At 56.3% G+C, this 17,546-nt stretch overlaps 5 protein-coding genes across 5 annotated transcripts; 3 read left to right on the plus strand and 2 right to left on the minus strand.

Moving 5' to 3' along the window:
* Window positions 1–274: 274 nt before the first annotated feature.
* On the minus strand, window positions 275–6,572 carry CCM_08577 (Golgi integral membrane protein Cln3, putative; the record flags this gene model as incomplete). The annotated part of the gene is made up of 7 exons (XM_006673714.1): window positions 275–1,514; window positions 1,565–3,709; window positions 3,853–3,993; window positions 4,284–4,335; window positions 4,520–4,588; window positions 5,147–5,233; window positions 5,291–6,572. 7 exons carry the CDS (start codon window positions 6,570–6,572, stop codon window positions 275–277), a joined length of 5,016 nt encoding a protein of 1,671 aa, XP_006673777.1.
* Window positions 6,573–7,423: 851 nt separating this feature from the next.
* On the plus strand, window positions 7,424–9,527 carry CCM_08578 (metallopeptidase MepB; the record flags this gene model as incomplete). Its single annotated transcript, XM_006673715.1, has 3 exons — window positions 7,424–8,530; window positions 8,622–9,271; window positions 9,338–9,527. 3 exons carry the CDS (start codon window positions 7,424–7,426, stop codon window positions 9,525–9,527), a joined length of 1,947 nt encoding a protein of 648 aa, XP_006673778.1.
* Window positions 9,528–9,898: 371 nt separating this feature from the next.
* CCM_08579 (ABC bile acid transporter, putative) lies at window positions 9,899–14,452 on the plus strand (the record flags this gene model as incomplete). The annotated part of the gene is made up of 4 exons (XM_006673716.1): window positions 9,899–10,246; window positions 10,308–11,137; window positions 11,179–13,089; window positions 13,174–14,452. 4 exons carry the CDS (start codon window positions 9,899–9,901, stop codon window positions 14,450–14,452), a joined length of 4,368 nt encoding a protein of 1,455 aa, XP_006673779.1.
* A 343-nt stretch (window positions 14,453–14,795) lies between these two features.
* CCM_08580 (cytochrome C1 heme lyase) lies at window positions 14,796–15,678 on the plus strand (the record flags this gene model as incomplete). Its single annotated transcript, XM_006673717.1, has 2 exons — window positions 14,796–15,349; window positions 15,402–15,678. 2 exons carry the CDS (start codon window positions 14,796–14,798, stop codon window positions 15,676–15,678), a joined length of 831 nt encoding a protein of 276 aa, XP_006673780.1.
* Window positions 15,679–15,916: 238 nt separating this feature from the next.
* Window positions 15,917–17,386, minus strand: CCM_08581 (DUF647 domain-containing protein; the record flags this gene model as incomplete). Its single annotated transcript, XM_006673718.1, has 2 exons — window positions 15,917–17,173; window positions 17,240–17,386. The coding sequence occupies 2 exons, from the start codon at window positions 17,384–17,386 to the stop codon at window positions 15,917–15,919; spliced, it is 1,404 nt and encodes a 467-aa protein (XP_006673781.1).
* Window positions 17,387–17,546: the final 160 nt, after the last annotated feature.

Below are 17,546 nucleotides of genomic sequence, written 5' to 3' on the forward strand. Positions count from 1 at the left end.
CAAATTCTTATCTTATATATTTTTAGGTTTGACTTGTATTATATACATACATACATACGTTCTCTTGGTATCAATAGAGGGAGAAACCACGACGCCAGAGTCGTGCGTGATTGTGCTGTTTGCCGAACTGAGAATAGTGAAGAAATCAAACTTCCCTTTATACATGACCCTCTCCGCACAGAAAATAAAAAGAATATCCGTTCGCGAGATGAGAAACAGAATATGTCGTTGCCCGCAAACTGTTAATACATGGGTCCAAACGCGACCGTCTCGTCTACGCGCCATTCACATCTGCGGGCTTGCCGTCCACGCCCTCGACCATGTCCACGTCCTGATCGGCAGGCCGGCCCTTGGCCTCAGCTGGAACACCCTCAGCCGCCGCCGCATCACCGGTACCGGCCGTCAGGTTCTCCTTGTCACCCGAGGGCACATCCTGGTCCGGGCCACCCGTCTGGTCACCACCGCCACCGCCGTTCTCAGAGGGCTTCCACCAGGTGCCCGGTATCTCGCCGCGCAGCTTACTGATGCGCTGCTGCTCCAGCGTTCGTTCCTGGCCGCTTATGTTGCCGAGGCTGGCGTGGACCTCCACCATGGCCTTGCGCATGCGGTCCCGACGAGCCTGTCCGCGCAGGCGCGCCTGCGACTGCCCGCCGTTGGCGACCCAGCGGATGCTCTCAATCATGTAGCTGACACCATCATGGACGGCGTGACGACTACCAAACTCGCCACCGAATTCGCGGCTGGTGAGGCCGTACCGCGTGCAGCCGGCATACTTGAGGAGACGCGGTGCGATGACCACGTTGATGTGGAGGTCACGGTTGGCTGGGACCGGCATCGGGCCGGATTTGGGGACGGACGATATGACACCTTCAGAGGCAAACTCGACAGGCGCTTTGGACTTTTTAGACTCCTTGGCGCTGTCAGCCTTGTTTAGACTCAGCATGGCGGTATCAATGTCTTCGGCCCATTCGCCCATAATCCACCCAGCATGGATACAAGCCGCAACGACGTCAGAGTCATCCGTGTAGACGTCTGTCCCCCACAAGAACGATCGAGCAGTTATCTCTTCTCGCGCGACGGGCATGAGGTGCACGCGAGGAACCTTGATGGTCAATATGCTGTTCTCTTTGCCCTTGAGGCGGTCCAGAGGCAGGGGTTTGGGTGTTGAGGAAAAGCCGCGATTAGTCGATGCTCTGGGTATAAGTCTGCCGGGTTTGATTTCCGTCTCGTAGACAAAGTCCCCTAGGTGATGACGAGGTTTGTTTGATATCGACTCCAACACGGCTTTGGATGATACGATGGTCTTTGTCTTGGGCGGAATGACAGGCGCTTGAATCTCGACGGGTTTGGGTGTGGAACTCGGTGCTGGTCGCCCGGCGTGAAGGTGCGCTCCGGTAGCGGTTTTGTCACTGGCAATGTCGGTCGGTACGCTCGATTTACCCCCCTTAAGTGGCGTTATCCCAACCAGCGGGGAAGAGACTGAATCGGGGGCATGATGATGATGGTGGTGATGGCTGGGTAAATGTCAGCAATTGCTCCAGATATGATGTCATGAGCGGCATACTGATGGTGGTGATGTCCTTTGACGCGCTTAGCGCCACGTCCAACCGGTGTCCGTCTTCCAGTACTCTCATCATCAGGTTTGTCAATGTCATCCTTGAGCTTTCTTCTCCGCGGCTTCTTTGCACCATCGGCAGCAGGGTCCTCGTCCCTGGACAAGGCGCTGCCGCCTGTTTGTCCGCCAGGCGCGGACGTCATCGGACTAGAAGCGCCCATGTTGCCAACTCCGCTACCAATACCACCAAACATGCGTCCAAATTCACTCTTGATACCTGGCTCGCCGGCGGGGCCTGGTTGTTGTGGTTGGGCGCCCTGCACTGCTTGGGGGAGGGGCGACAAACGCCCCTTGCGATTCATCTCTTGTACGCCCAAAAGATTGCGCTGATGGATTTGACCGGTTTGGTCATCTCCGTTTCTCTGTCGGGCAAGGTCGTACGACCCAGGACCATGCGCTGGGTTGTGGTACCCAGCAGGAGGGTGCTGGTTCTGGTCTTCGCGAGGGCGGGGCCCAGGATGCAGTCGGTCTAGAGGGGCTCGGTCGGGGGAATCATAGGGCTGGGGAGGACCGCTACCAGAGGTCTGAGGATGCGGGTGCGATGTGGGTGCGTAGCGGTCTTGATGCTGTTGCTGTTGCTGTTGCTGTTGCTGCTGCTGTTGTTGTTGTTGCTGCTGCTGCTGCTGCTGCTGCTGCTGCTGCGTTGGCGGCGGCGGCGGCGGCGCTGTTTGGTATGCAGGGCCATGGGGCGGGTAGGGGCCGGACGCGGGCGGATATTCAGGATGACCACGTTGATGCTCCATGGGAGCGCGATAATTGTGATCGGGTGGCTGCCGACCCCAGTGTTGGTCTCGAGGCGGTTCGCGTCGGTCGACTGGCTCTGGTTGCCTTGGATAGGATGGCTGGTTTCGGGGGTTGAGCTCTGGCGGGCCGTGGCGCGGTTCTCCACCAGCGTATGCGTGCTCTCGCGCGTCCCGTTCTCGTTGGTCGGGCCCAGGCTGCCTATCGCGCTCCAACCGGTACCGGTCATCAAATGGATAATGTCGATGTGTAGTACGGTCTAGGTAGTCTGCACCGTGACGAGGGTCCTCGCGACGCGCATATTGTTCTTCTTGCGGACCGCGCGCCAAATCTATCGGCCTCGGAAGGCTGCTAAAGGGCTTTGGCTGATTGCCTGGCGTGTTTGGCGGACCTGTCGACATCCTACCTGGCTCGCGGCCAGTGTCGGCGGGCGCGGACGGGTGCCTCACATGATATGACTGCGGTGTGCCGTATCGTTGAACATCGGGTGTGGTGGCGTAGTGGCCTCGGGGGGACTGGGCGGCGCTCCCGCGCGGATCGTAGTTTCGCTGGTGGTCGGGCGTCTGGGGGCGTCGAAATGGGTTGAAGTCGGAAGAGGCCGAGTGCATTCGGGGCGACGCATGTACGGATGGGCCGTACTGAGCCGCGGAGGTGGTCGGGGGCGCAGAGTGCGGTGAGTAGTGCGACGGGGGAGGCTGCGACTCGCGTGAGGCAGGAGGCGGTCCGCCCAGCATCGACGATATCGACATGGAGCTGCCGGCCCCTGGCGAGGATCGCGTGAGTGATTCCAGCGCAGGTAATCCCCTGCCCGAGGTAAAGGAGGCGGACGGGTGCGGGTGCGGCGACGGCGCTACACCGACAGGCGGCCGGGGCGGCGGCGGACCATGGTAGCTGCCGGAGCTGTGACTGTGCTGGTGATGCGGCGGTTGATGTTGCTGGCCCAGATGCGGCGGCGGCGTCCGGGTGGGAGGCGGCATGGGCACGGCCAGCACTGAGATGGAGAGGCGGGTTGGCTCCGAGGGTGATGGGAGAAGGCTGGCTGGCTGGATCGGGAAAGCTGGCGTCGCGAGCTGGGGGCGCGTGGCGGCAGCGCAGCGCAGTGTCGGGACGGCGATGGGGAAATGAGGCGGCGGCGACGGACTGTGGTGGGCGGCGACAGTGACGGCGGCGCTCGCAGATGCACAAGAGTTGATGCCGCTGACGGGAGCGGGCTTGTGTGATGATGATGCGCCGTTGGTGTTGTAGATGCAGCAGTTGCGGTGACGGGTGACGGTGGGCTGGTTGGAGGCTGCTCTAGGCGGGAGGTGGTGCCTGGACTCCAAAATGGCGAGGGCCGGGGGGGGCCTTTGGGGCCTTTGGGCAAAAGTTTTTTTTTGTTCCTTTTTAGTGTTGGCGCATTGCTGATTGCTGGCTGACCCGCGGCTTGCTTCCCACTGCTTGGGCCGCCGTGAGTGGGCAGTCGCTGGGCCAAATCTGGGGATGAGCCCCAGAGCTACAGGGCTTTGCGGACGCTGGAACGCTCATAGCCGGGATCCACTCTTGGGCCCCGAACCTCCCGAACCTGGAGGTCTGGGGGGGCACTGACTGGGCCGAGGGCGGTACGGCATTTGGTAGCATGGTACGGAGTAGTCTGGGGACTGGTAAATAAATGCAGTCGTTATTCGATGTTATTCGCCGGGTTCCTATAGAGTGTGGACGGCATTCTTTTTCGCCTGCACAGTACTCCGTAGCCACTCCGTAGGTACCTATCTATAGTTACGGCGTAACTATTGTAGAGCTATCGAATCTTGTGGGGCCCATCGGTCCTCGAGCCGCTGCCAAAAAGAAGAGAAAAATATGCCGTTACAAATTACAGATGAGAGATTACAGATTACAGATTACTGCATGGTCCTAGAAAATACACCAACCGCCCACCCGTGAGACACACCTTCCACACGTCAACTGATGTTCTCTCCAAAGGTCTCGGTACAATATCGACACTGCATCAAATCCCGCAGCAAACAACCTGCCATTTCCTCCCCCCCTCCCAGCTGCATGCCTCCCGAAAGGCTCCAGAGCTACCTCGCCGATCCTCTCTCACCAAATCTAATCGACAGATATGACGCTTGGCATGAGCTGGTCTCGCGCCACTTCTCCATTGCCCAGCCCGTCACACTAGCTCACATGCCTCCACCACCACAGCCGAAGCACAGTGATAACCATATTTGTAGCCTGTCCCGAGGACACCCTCCACTAGTTAGTTACTTCATATTTGGAAATCGTTTCGCGAAAGACGGCTGCTACACAGTTCTGTCTCGTGCCAGGCTGCAAGGCATGGCAGAGGCATGCTCTTGACCTGCCATCGGCTTCGCCCATATCCTCGACGCAGGGTGCGTGTTTCACTGAATTGCCTGATGCCACTCGCTCCTCACCTCAATATGACGCTATGTATCTGTAGTCCGCCGCATCAAGGCTGCCACACCCATCGGCAGAAAACATGGGGCTGGACTTACAGCAAGCCACAACCCCAAAGTTGAGTTGGCACAGATAGCTCTGGCAAGCGTCTCGTCTTCTTCTTATCCTACTAGCCTAGCCCCATTGTTCTTGCTCGTCTTGTTTGTTTCTGCCAATGGTCCAGCAGAGCTGATATGCAGCATGTGACATGAGTAGGCAAACGTGGCATCGTGGCTTTTTCCCCGCCAAGTCACATGGGAGCAAGCAATGGACCAGGCTCTAAATTGTAATCTATTCAACGTCCCGTAGACTGCCATCGCTTCTAAATCGATAGTTGCACATGATCAAGTTACCCACGCTGCACCTTGATCTGCTTACACCAATCCCGGCCGTGCGCTACTTGGTAGTTGCAAAGCCCGATTTCCAAGAAGATTCCTACGAGACCTGCGATGCAAATACCACCACTGTCACTGACGGTTGTGGCACTCAAGCTAAACTCACGCTCTTCCTCGGGCACATTCTCCATAATCTCAGCAAAGCAGTTGACGTAGACAGCGCCGCCCAACAATCCCTCCCAAAAAATGATGACAAAGATGATGTACACGGAGGGGATAAAGAACACCATGGCATGCAGCGTCAGCAGAACAAGGTTTCCGACTTGTAGAGCGGAGGGGAGGTATAAATGGCGAATACGGACAAAGGGTATTGAAGACCGCGAAATAAAGACACCAAGTTGATACAGAAAACCGTAGAATGGGTAGAACCCGCGAAATTCGTCAAATGGCGACTCGGCGAGGGGAAAGAGGAGCGTGGGTGCAACGCCTTGGTTGATCGTGTATTCGGCCACATAGACGAGAAGAAGCGGGAGCATGTACGGCACCACCAGTGATTTTGCCCGTCTCAAGTTGGCTTTCAGGGCAGACAGCTCCGACGCCCCGTCGGCCGCCGCCCGCGCCCGTGCCGGATCCAAGAGGGCGGCCGTCGCCGAGCTCTCCTCCTCGTCGTCGGCCGCATCGTCGCCCGGCACGGCGCCGTAGCCGGCATTGCCCGTCGCGCCCTTGCGCAGCGGGCCCTGCGGCAGCACGGCAAAGAAGCTGATGAGCATGACGGCGGGCAGCGTGGCCGCCACGAGCAGGCTGCCACGGACGCTGACGCGCCACCAGTCGGTGAGCGCCACGTACAGGCCGGCGCCGACGAGCCCCGCGGCGCCGGTACCGGAGCCCCAGCCGGCGAGGCTCGCGGGGCCGTAAAAGTGCGTGAGCCCGAGGAAGCTCAGCTCGCCGCCGCCGCTGCTGAGGCTGGCGAGCACGACGCCGACCATTTTGGCGGCGACGGGGGCCGAGGGCGGCGTCAGCGCCACGAGCGTCATGCCGGCGACGGAGAGGGCGCAGAATGTGAGGACTCGGGTGCGGTACGGCACGTGGTGGATAAAGTACGGCGCGATGAGCTTGGCGAAGAAGGACGGGACGACATCGGCGAGGAGCACGACGCCCTTGGGCACCGTGCCCACGAGGTCCTGCGCGGCCGAGAGGATGATGACGTAGAGGACATTGTTGATGAGGCCTAGACGGGGGGCGGCGCGCACAAGGTTAGCAGTTATACGGCTGGGACGACGATGCGCGTGCGAGAGGGGGACGTTACCGAATAGCCAGAAGGCGACGACGACCTTCATGTTGGGATGATGGCGGAGGGCGTTGAGACGCGCGGTGTAGGCGCCCCAGGAAGACGAGGGACTCCCGGGCAGTGGAAGACGCATGTGGGAAGAGGCGGAGCTGTCAGTCATCTGGCGTTTTTCCTCGTTGTGTTCTTTGGGCAGCGCGGCATGATTGCTGAAGTGAGGCGGCTTTGGAGTTGCTAGGTTTCAGGTTGGCACGAGTGCTGTCATCACGCGACAGGTTTGGGCTGGTGTCGTCCACAGCATTTACTCGTGTGCAAGCCGCAGATCTCGGCAACGACTGCCAAACATCGACGATGACGTTCCGAAAGTATTACATACAAGGGGCAGAATTAATAAGATGGAAAATCATAGAATATTTATTAATGCATAATTCCGCCTCTAAGACCCCGCATCAGGGCGCCTTACACATTGTACGGTCTTGGACGTGCAACGACCTGTCGATCCATTCATGGCAGTAAAAAAGGGTTCCAGCTTCTCCCTGCATCTAGATTGACTGGAAATAAGCCAGTCTAAAATTAAATTTGCGTTTAATTCCGCCTCAGCTGCCTGCACAGTCTTCAGTGCTGTTGCTGTGCTCATGCAAGGAACGGCACGTCCTATCAATATCATTCCATAAAAATATAAAAGTGATAAGACGCCAAAGCCCAACTCCCCTCAACTCGATTACGTACAAACCAATTTTGTTATCATGTAGTTGACATACATGCGGGGGCCCAAGATTCGGGCTCAACGTTCGCTGCCCAAACACAACTACAGTGTGTCTTCCGCGATCAATCACTTGAAATACGCTCATGTTCAAGCCCAACAAGATGCCAGAAATACAGTACTGCATTGAATTTTCTGCCACGTCTGCTTCCATAACTACCGGTGCAGAGCGGTTGGTCAGGGCATCAAGATGCGAAAGGGACGAGCTGGTCCAAGACATTGCTCCCGAGTGGGCAACATTCGCCAATGTCATGGTCCCTCTGGCGCAGATGGAGAATGATTTTGCCGCCAAATCTAGGGTTCTCAGCTTCTATCGACATGTTTCTGTAGACCCCGACATCCGTGCGGCGTCGGCCAATGCGCAGGCACTGTTTGACGACTTTGATGCCGAGTGCTGGCGGAGAGAGGACATTTTTGAGCTCGTGGCCGTTGTATACCATAATTCCGAGGAGCTCACGGGTGAGTCCAAGCTGCTCGTAGAGACGTCATATCATCGATTTCTCAAGTCGGGCTTTGGAATACGCGACGCCGCGGGCAGGGAACGGTTCGAGGAAATCCAACGCCGTCTCAGCATGATCCACGCAGAATCCCGCGAAAATCTGAGCCACTGCACGGATGAGATCTTTTTCAGCCTGGAGGAGCTGGAGGGCGTTCCCGAGTTTACCGTCAAGCAGCTCGAGTATGACGACAGCAGCGGCAAGCTGCGGCTCGATCTGTCGAACCCGGCGCACAGGAACATCCTCCCCTCCGCCAGCAAGAGCAGCACGCGAAAACAGCTCTTCCTTGCGAGTGATGCAAGATGCGGCGTCAACGTGCCCCTGGTCAAAGAGGCTGTGCAGCTCCGGTACGAAATGGCCAAGCTGCTGGGCTTTGACAGCTACGCTGCTTTGCAGCTGCAATCGAGAGTAGCCAAGACACCGGAGCGCGTCCGAGAATTCTTGCTGGATCTGCAGTCAAAGCTGCGGCCATGCGGCCTAGCAGCCGTACAGAAATTGAGGGACCTTAAGCGAAACGATGCGGACAAGGACGATGAGAGTGACGAATTCTTTCATTGGGATTATGACTACTATCACAGCCGGCTACTCAAGTCCCAGCTGTCCGTGGACAGATCGCAGACTCGAGAATACTTTCCTTTGCAAAGTACGACGTCAGCTATTATGGATCTCTTCAGTGAGCTGTTTGGGATAAGGTTCATTGAGATTAGAGCCGTCGAAGATGATGTCTGGCATCCAAATGTCCAGCTATTCTCCGTCTACAATGATGCAAGTCATGGGGCCGAGTTTCTTGGCTACTTGTATCTTGATCTCCTCCATCGCGACGGCAAGTACCCGAGTGAATCAGGCTTTAATTTGGAGCCGGTAAGCATATACTGCCTTCCCAAGAGGCATCAACATGTCTTCGAAGACGTATGACGTGTTGTCCCGTGATCTAATTCTGATCACCTGGTAGGGATTCACTCGAAAAGATGGAACACGCCACTACCCGTCGACTGCCCTGCTTTGTGCCTTTTCTGAGCCAACACCGACCAAGCCGAGCTTACTCGGCCATTTCGAAGTGACGACCCTTCTCCACGAGCTGGGACACTGCATCCACGACCTGGTGTCCAAGACACAGTACTCGCGTTTCCACGGGCGCCAAGGCCTGGCCGCGGATGTCGGCGAGCTACCCAGCCAAATGCTCGAGTACTGGTGCCGGACCCCGTCGCAGCTCAAGGCGCTCAGCTACCACTACTCGCACCTCAGCCCGGCACACCTCGCCGCGTGGCAAGAGGAAAACGAAGGCAAGGCGCAGCCGGAGCCCGAGATTCCAGACGAGCTTATCCAGGTGCTCACGCAGGCGGGACGATCGACGCTCGGCCCGCTGTTCCATCTGGACCAGATGCATCGCGCCTCGTTTGACCTCACCGTCCACCAGATTGCGAGCGAGGAGGAGGCCGAGTACCTGGACATTACCGTGCTGTGGAACGCGTCGCGCAAGGAGATGGGGCTCCTTGACGGACAAGAGGTCTTTGACGGAAATTACACGCACGGGAACGGATACGCCACCACCACGCACCTGATGATGCCCGACCACGCCGCTGGCTACTACGGCTATTTGTAGTAAGTTTCTCGGATTTTGACCCCTTTTCATGGACGAATCTCTAATGTCGCACGCATGGCTACCAGCTCCAAGGTATACGCGGCGGACTTGTTTTACAGCGAGTTCCATGACCATCCGCGGGACGCCGAGAGATTCAAGCGCTATCGACAGTGTGTACTTGAAAGCGGTGGTAGTAGAGATGGGTTTCAGAATTTGGTGAATTTTCTAGGGCGTGAGCCATCGGGCGATGCCTTTTGTCACAGCTTGTTGAACTAGCTTTCAGCGAAGTCGTGGCATTGCTAGAGAATGCGGATAGTTATTTTATAAACTGTGACGACGGAGTCTCACTAGATCCAGTACTGTGTCACTGTCGCGATCCCATTTTGACAGTGGCATTAACGTCGACATCGCCCACCGATTCAAATGACATTTATATGGCTTGCTCCTTCGTTCTATTGAAAGTTTCTTGAATTTAGGCCTCGTCATTCGGGATCTAGACCTGGTGTCATAATCGGCCTTTCGGGTAGAGATTTTTTATGCGCAAGCTCTCCAACATAACAATTAACTTGGAACACGATACACGATCAGGCAGTTCTACGCGTAAATAAAAAGACAACATCTTTCTCCGCACTCAGTTTCCCGATCTTATGATCGCGCCCATAGATGGGTTAAAGGAGACGATGCGGCAAGACAGCGCCCACGTCCCAACTCTTGCGTCCGTCGCTGCAGTGGTGACCGCGACCTCCCTTTCGCTCCTTACACTGAGACAATTCCTTGGCGGAGCCCAACACACTTGTGCCCCAAAGGAAATCTATCACGATGAAGATGGCGAGGCTACCAAAGATTCGGAAGCACTTTGTTCAGCTGCTGCCCAAAAGGCAATTATAGACGTGGCCACAGCAGCAGGGCTATCGATTGCCGTGTATGATGCCCTCGCCGTGGGTGCTGTTCCACGCCAACAGCTCCCAGCAAACGCGGTGGAGGTTGTTATTTGGGTACGACCGAGTTGAAAAAGAGCCCCCTCGCTACGCACACCATTTTACTAATTAGAAGTAGGCGCTCCTGTCCGTGCAGGCTCTCATCCTGTCGCTCGAGCAGAGGTTCCAGCAGCGCTACGCACACGGCTTCCGCCTTGGTTCTTCGGCCGCTCTATGCTTGCTATGGATTCTCTACCGAGCGGCTGCCGTACAGGAAGGTCGCTCGGAGGCACCTTGGTCCGAGATTGGCTCTCTCCTGGCTGTCTTCCTGGCTAGTTGGTCGATACCAAGACGCCCCGTCGTCTTTCGCCAGGGTCTGCAGGTAGACTCTGAGTTGTCTGTCTCATTCTGGAGTAGACTTGCATTCTCCTGGGGCCCATTTCACGCGTCACGGTCTGCCATTCCTCACAAGATCCAGATGGATCTCCTGCCAGAGGTTAGCCACTCTTCGCGCGTTGCGAGATGGAAACCAATTTGGACGTCGACTCGAGGAGACAATTCAGTCCACCTCTGGAAGCAGCTTATGAGAGCTTTCCTCCCGACACTCATTGTTCAGTGGTGTCTTGCGTTTGCTTCTGCTGCGTCCCAGTTTGGTAGTCGTTTTGCGCTCTTCAAGTTATTACAATGCCTTGAAAAACATGGGCAACCTTCAAACTCGGCATCGGCATGGGTGGCTGGCCTTGGTACAGGGCTTCTTATCGAAACGTTGTCCCATAGCTGGCTGATATGGTTCACCCAGATGAAATTGCAGATTCCGGTTGAAGGACTACTCAAATCTCTCGTCGTCGATAAGTTGACGCGGAGACCATTGGCTCCCGGAAAGGGTCTTGTACCGAAACAAGCCAGCAACGCAAAAAGTGCGGGTCAGTTCGAGTATCCGTCTTTGACGGACATTCTTACAAATCACTGGTATGTCTATATTTCACCTATATGCTTGAAGAAATCTTCAGCCAACGCAAATCTAGTCAGGAGACTGCCAACGCCTGCGCCCATACCCATCATTTCTTGGTGGCCATTTTCAAGCTATGCCTAGACGTTCACTACTTGTCGCGCTTGCTTGGCACAAAAAGCATACTGGCCGGAACTATTGTTTCTATGTTACTGGTTCCATTGTCCGCCAAGCTTTCCCAGAGATATCGAGCAGCGCGAGCCAAGAGGACCAAAGCCCACTCTGCCGTCTCCAACCTCGTGTCCGAGGCACTGCAAAGCCTTCGCCATATTCGACTTGCTTCTATGGAAGGCGTTTGGCAAGATCGTCTAGGCGCCGTGAGAGATCAGGAGCTTGACCAAATGTGGAGCGCTGGCATCGCGATGTCACTGTTGAGTTTGGCCGTAAATCTCGGTCCCGTCTTGCTGGTCTGTATCGCACTGTCTATGTATGCATACGGGGCCGGCCACTTGAGTCCCTCCATTGCTTTCCTCGCGTTGAACCTCTTCGACAATCTTCAATCTGCATTCCAAGAGCTCCCGTCTCGTTTCGCGGAAGCCCGCGTCTCATGGTCTAGCTGCAGGCTTCTTCACCAGTATCTGAGCGAACCCGAACGAGAAAGACCGGCAGTCTCATCCGAGGGATTAGGGCTTGAAAATGCTTTTTTGCGCTGGCATGCCAAGAGTTCTGACCCAAACCTTCAAGATGAATTCACCCTGTCCGGCGTTAATGTTGCCTTCCCGCCTGCGGCACTGAGCATTGTGACGGGCAGCACTGGCTCTGGAAAGAGTCTCTTGCTCAGCGCCCTGCTCGAGGAGGCTAACATTGGGGAAGGAAGACTACTTCGCCCGCCTGTGCACTCCGTTCGCCCCGAATCTAGTCACGAAAAGGTTCGCATTAAAGTCGGAAGCACAGCTTTGGTGTCGCAGCCGCCATGGATTGAGAACTGCTCCATATTAGACAACATATTGTTTGGTAACGTGTATGATGACGAGCGGTACAAAGCGACCTTGGATGCTTGTGCTCTAGACCATGATCTCTCGGTCCTACCTGGAGGTGACCAGACCATCGCGGGACTGAATGGTGCCTTTCTGAGCGGCGGCCAGAAGTGGCGTGTTGCGCTTGCTCGCGCATTCTATTCCACTGCTGAAATACTTATTCTCGACGATGTTCTAAGCGCTGTGGATGCCCACGTCGCCCAAAGACTCTGTGAGCGAGGGTTGATGGGTGAGTTGGCGAGGGGGAGAACCGTCATTCTGGCTACTCACAGCCCAAATGCATTCTTGGACACCGCTAAATACCACGTCACTGTTGAGAATAATCGTGCTATCGGCAAAGCCATTTCCCGTACTGCTGTATTGGAACGCAAGAATCTGGAGCCTGCGCAAGCCGGAGAGGGATACCCTGACCCAATCCTCAACCTGGATAAGGAATCTGAAAAGCCCGAAAATCCCAAAAGCTCTGCGAGCCTTCCTACCATGAGGACTGGTCAGATCTTATCAGCGTATATATGGGCTAGTGGCGGAGTCTGGTCCCTGGTGATGGGCGTCCTGCTCACCTTGCTGTCTCGCGCCGTTACGCATAGCAGCTCGTGGTGGCTGTCTCGGTGGACAGTACAGGACAAGACAAGCGCTGATCATTCTGTGGTTCACAACATCAAAATATATTTCGCGCTCTCCTTGAGCACGGTGATAGGGCTGGAACTGATATCGCTTATTCTGCTCGGGATGAGCCTCACTGCTTCGCGATCGCTCTTTCGGAGACTTGTGCGAAGCGTTTTATACGCCCCCCTCACCTGGATTGACAGCATGCCGCTCGGAGAGATGATTCAAGTCCTAGAGACTGATATATATACACTGGACAACAAAACGACCCAATCACTACACAACCTACTAGGAAGTCTTGCCAACTTGGTCTTTATACTGACCAGCAGGTATGAAACCGTGCATCAAATCGCAGAGAATGCAACTGCTAATTATTACAGCTTATTATCTGCCCCCCAGACGATACTCCTCAGTGCTGCTGTTCTCGTCATCTACTCCCGAGCGGTGATACAACAGCTTGCTATTTCTCGCCAACTGTTTAGACTTATTGACGAATCTCTTCGACCCGTACTTGAACATGCTTCGTCAATCGCCTCAGGTCTGGCAACAATCAGGGCATTCGACAGAACCGACTTTTACATTGAGCGAATGGATCAATTGGTAGATCGAAGCGCAAAGTTGGGCCTCCATCTGATACTAGGGCAGCGTTGGCTCGCCGTTCGCCTAGGTGCCCTCGGCGCGGTATTTGTGACCATTGTGGCAGCGACTCTCGTCTATCAAGAGGAAGATGCCGGAAAGGCGGGCTTGATTATTACTCTGGCGCTCCAACTGAAAGATACTCTCAGTGGTACGACCACCATGTTCAACCTCCATGATATGCTGGCTCGCACCATTGGTCAAATTGTGAGCCTTTCCCATGTCGAAACAGAGAGTCAAGAGGGAAACGAGCCTCCTCGATCGTCTTGGGCGACGGACGCCAGTCTTCGGGTCTGCAACCTGGTAGTCGGCTATGAAGCATCTGCGCGACCGGCCCTGCGCGCAGTCAGTTTCTCAGTCGAGCCGGGTCAGCGTCTCGGCATCGTTGGCCGTACGGGATCGGGCAAGACGAGCCTTATCAACGCACTGGCACGCTTTATCAATCCCACCCAGGGCCAGATTTTTCTCAACGGCGTCGATATTTCAACCATCAAGGTGAAAAGACTGCGAGAAGCTCTGGCACTGATACCACAAGACCCTTTTCTTTTTTCAGGGACCCTACGATCCAACGTTGACCCCTGCAGCACCGCAACTGACGAGCGACTGCTCGAGGTGCTGCGTCGAGCCCGTCTCATCCAGCCGGGTGCGAGCATCGACGACAAGACCCTGGCCAGCTTCTCAGATCTTGACATGCCGATTCAAGCGCGCGGTGTCAACCTTTCGTACGGGCAGCGGCAACTGATATGCCTGGCACGCGCGCTGCTCGTCGAGAGCCCAATCGTCCTCTTAGATGAGGCGACGAGTGGAGTGGACGATGCAACCGACGCAGCCGTGCAGAGCGTCATCCGCCAAGAGTTCTCTCAGAGTACCATTATCGTGGTCGCGCATAGGCTCTTGACCGTGGCTGACTTTGACCGCGTCCTCGTCATGCGCGACGGTGAGGTGGTCGAGTTTGGGCCGCCCGCGACGTTGATGGCTCGACGCGGCCTGTTCTGGGACATGGTGCAGAAGAGTGGCGATACGGAGCGGATTACATTAGCGATGCAAACGAGTTGAAAGAAGCACCGACAGGTCACTCTAGGCAATGGCAGGCAAGACTGTCCGCTCGAGAAAAAAAAAATAGAATGAAGTAAAGAATTTGAAAGAATCATAGCTAAATGATTTATTAGGTCATTAATATTCAAGTATCCAAGTCATTTCCGTGCTCATGTTGACAGGGTCCACTTTTGACCAGCGCAGCTGTAACTTTTTTTTTCTTTGTTCAGAGGGCATCACGACCTTTCCCGACACAATCCAGCTATTTTCCCCCTATTCCCCGAATTACGCCAGCATCTCGACTCCAACCTTGCTCCATTACGATCGCACAGGCACCACAACTTAGCACCGAGTGACACGCAAAATGGCCGCCGACGCCTGCCCCGTCGATCACAAAAGCCGCGAGGCGTGGCTCGAGCAGGCCCGCGTCGCCGAAGCCTCCAAGGCCGCCGCCGCCGCCGCATCTGCGAAGCAATGCCCCGTCGACCACACCGCACAACCATCCCCGTCCTCCTCGCCGTCCTGGAGCGCGCGCCTGACCTCCCTTCTCTGGTCGTCGTCGTCGTCGGCCACCGCCGCTCCTACGCCACCGCCCGCGCACACGACGAGGAGCCCCCTTGACACCGAGCGCGTCGTCTCGACGATTCCGCGCGCCGCCGGCGACCCCTCCTCGCCGTGCCCCGTCGACCACGGGGCATCCGCCAACCCGGCCAACAGCGAGCTGGAGTCGGGCGCCGACGCCGCCTCGGGGAACTGGGTGTACCCGTCGGAGAAGATGTTTTTCGAGGCCATGAAGCGCAAGGGCTACGACGCGCGCGTGGCCGACATGAAGACGGTCGTGCCGATCCACAACGCCGTCAACGAGCGCGCCTGGAAGGAGATTAAGGAGTGGGAGGCGCCGTACCTGGCCAAGTCGGAGTAAGTTTGCCCTGATTGTGTTTCGACGTGCTGTGGCTAACGCTCTCGCCAGATGCGGCGGACCGAGGCTCGAATCGTTTGCGAATAAAATGGACCGCATGACGCCCACGGCGCGCATCAACACAATCCTCGGCTTCACCGCCCCGTTTGACCGCCACGACTGGGTCATTGACCGCTGCGGCACGAGGGTCGACTACGTGATTGACTTTTACGCCGGGCGCCCGGGCGGCGCGACGCCGGGCCCCAGCTTCTATCTCGACGTGCGGCCGAAGCTGAATACGTGGGAGGGGGTCAAGATGCGCGCCATGCGCTGGGTGCGTTTGGCCTGAAAGGGGGAGGGGGCAGACACCCTACCCGACACACGACAATGAATGACCGACACAAGCGACGAGCTCTGAACATCTCCTGTACCACAGTATATAAAGACATGTAAACTACTGGGCATACTTGCCCATTGTACAACACGACACCAGCATTAATAGAGCAAATTGTTTTCACTGCATACTTGTTCGTGCCGGTGCTATGCTCAGAGCTATGGGCAACAAGCTCTTGAGCGCCGTCCGGCGGCTAATACACCTTGTTGCTCAATTTGCGAGCTACTAATCGGACAGGCGCAGCTGTCTCAAGCGACTGTGTGGACAAGTCCCAGCCCTTCTTTTCCATGCTCGTCCAAAGTTCTTTGCTGGTAAAGTGCTTTACGTATCCATCCACGACGACATCTTCGTTGCTAAACACCCGTTGCAGATTATGCGTGAAACCTGTGAGCTTGTCCATAGCCCAGGCCATCTCAACAGCCTCGAACCAGGCCATGATGGCCTGCGTCGGCGACGAGTTGTCCCAAAGCAGTATCCGCAACGTCGTGTTTTTGTAAGCCGATGTTGGCGTGACGGCAATGGAGTACTTGTCGCCATCGAGAATCTTGACCCTACCAGTAGAGCTGCTCATCGCATGTCCGAAGCTCTCAGCCAGTTCGATCTTAGCAACTTTCTGACCGTGTCGGTTCGAGACGGAGGGGCTCCAAACGACAATGTATTCGCGCTTCGAGACCTCGGCGGGTGAAAGCACCTTTCCTGTTTGCAGATATTCTTGGAATAAGATGGTGGCGCGCTGGCGGTTCAGTGTGGTCATCTCGACACTGCAAACGCCCAGGTAGTTCATCCAGAGATGACCGAAAACGAGAAGAATCATCAAGAAAACGACGCTCCGATGGTCTTCAACCACCTTGACCACAACAGTCCCGACCAGGAGCCCAATAAGCCCCACGGCGGTTTCCTGGCTGGCCTCCTTTGCATTCAGCTCGGCCAGGTTGTCATGCTTGGCAAAGTGCACGCTGAGCGCCGCCTTGCTCGCGCCGGCCGAGACGCCGCACAGCGCCCGGAGCGCCTCGCCGATGCTGAGCGCGGCCACCTTGCCCCACGGCGACAGGTACGGGCTGTACAGCTCGAGGAAAAAAGCCGAGTCGTTGAACAGGTCGGCCAGGAACCGGTACCGCTTGGCGTCTGGCTCGATGCGGAGGCCGAAGCGGTGCGCAAACGCAATCGTCGCGACGCGCGAGGTGGCATCGCGGAGAATGGTCAGCAAGAGCGCAAAGGTGGCCGACGAGTTGGCGTCGCCGACGCCGAGGCCCTGCAGCAGCGCGCGGTTGGCGAGGAGCGAGGTGATGGTGGAGAAGAAGGCCTGGAGGGAATCAAAAGTCTGGTAGGCCAGGTAGTCGGAGGACACAGAGTGCGGAAAGCCGACGGGCAGGAAGGAATCAGATAGGATCTTCTTCCATTCTCGCAGCGAGCGCGAGAAGAGGTCGTTTGTGTGGCCCTTCGGACGGATCTAGCACAGCATTTGTTAGCCATGACGCGCGGCAGCGGGAAAACCACATGGAAACAGTATACTAACGTGTACGATGCGACCGCTTGGCTCATATAGCCATTTTTGCTGCACGTGTCCTGATTTGTCGAGCTCGGAGACCTCAATCTCGCTACCACTCGAGATGAGTGTTGCTATCGTAGCCGCAGCCAGGTCTGGCGATTTAGTTTGCGCCATCGCTGCCGGCCACCAGATTGGATGAGAAGAGCAGCCACGAGCGGAGCGAAATCTTAATCTGCAGTATCGGATATGCAGTAATTAGGTGCAGGAGTTGAATGTGCAAAAGATTGATTCTCTCGGGTGTTTGGTTGATGTAGGGTGTTGGATGTGTGCAAGT

This window comes from Cordyceps militaris (genome assembly GCF_000225605.1).
Source record: "Cordyceps militaris CM01 unplaced genomic scaffold CCM_S00007, whole genome shotgun sequence".
In the NCBI taxonomy this organism is placed as follows: domain Eukaryota; kingdom Fungi; phylum Ascomycota; class Sordariomycetes; order Hypocreales; family Cordycipitaceae; genus Cordyceps; species Cordyceps militaris.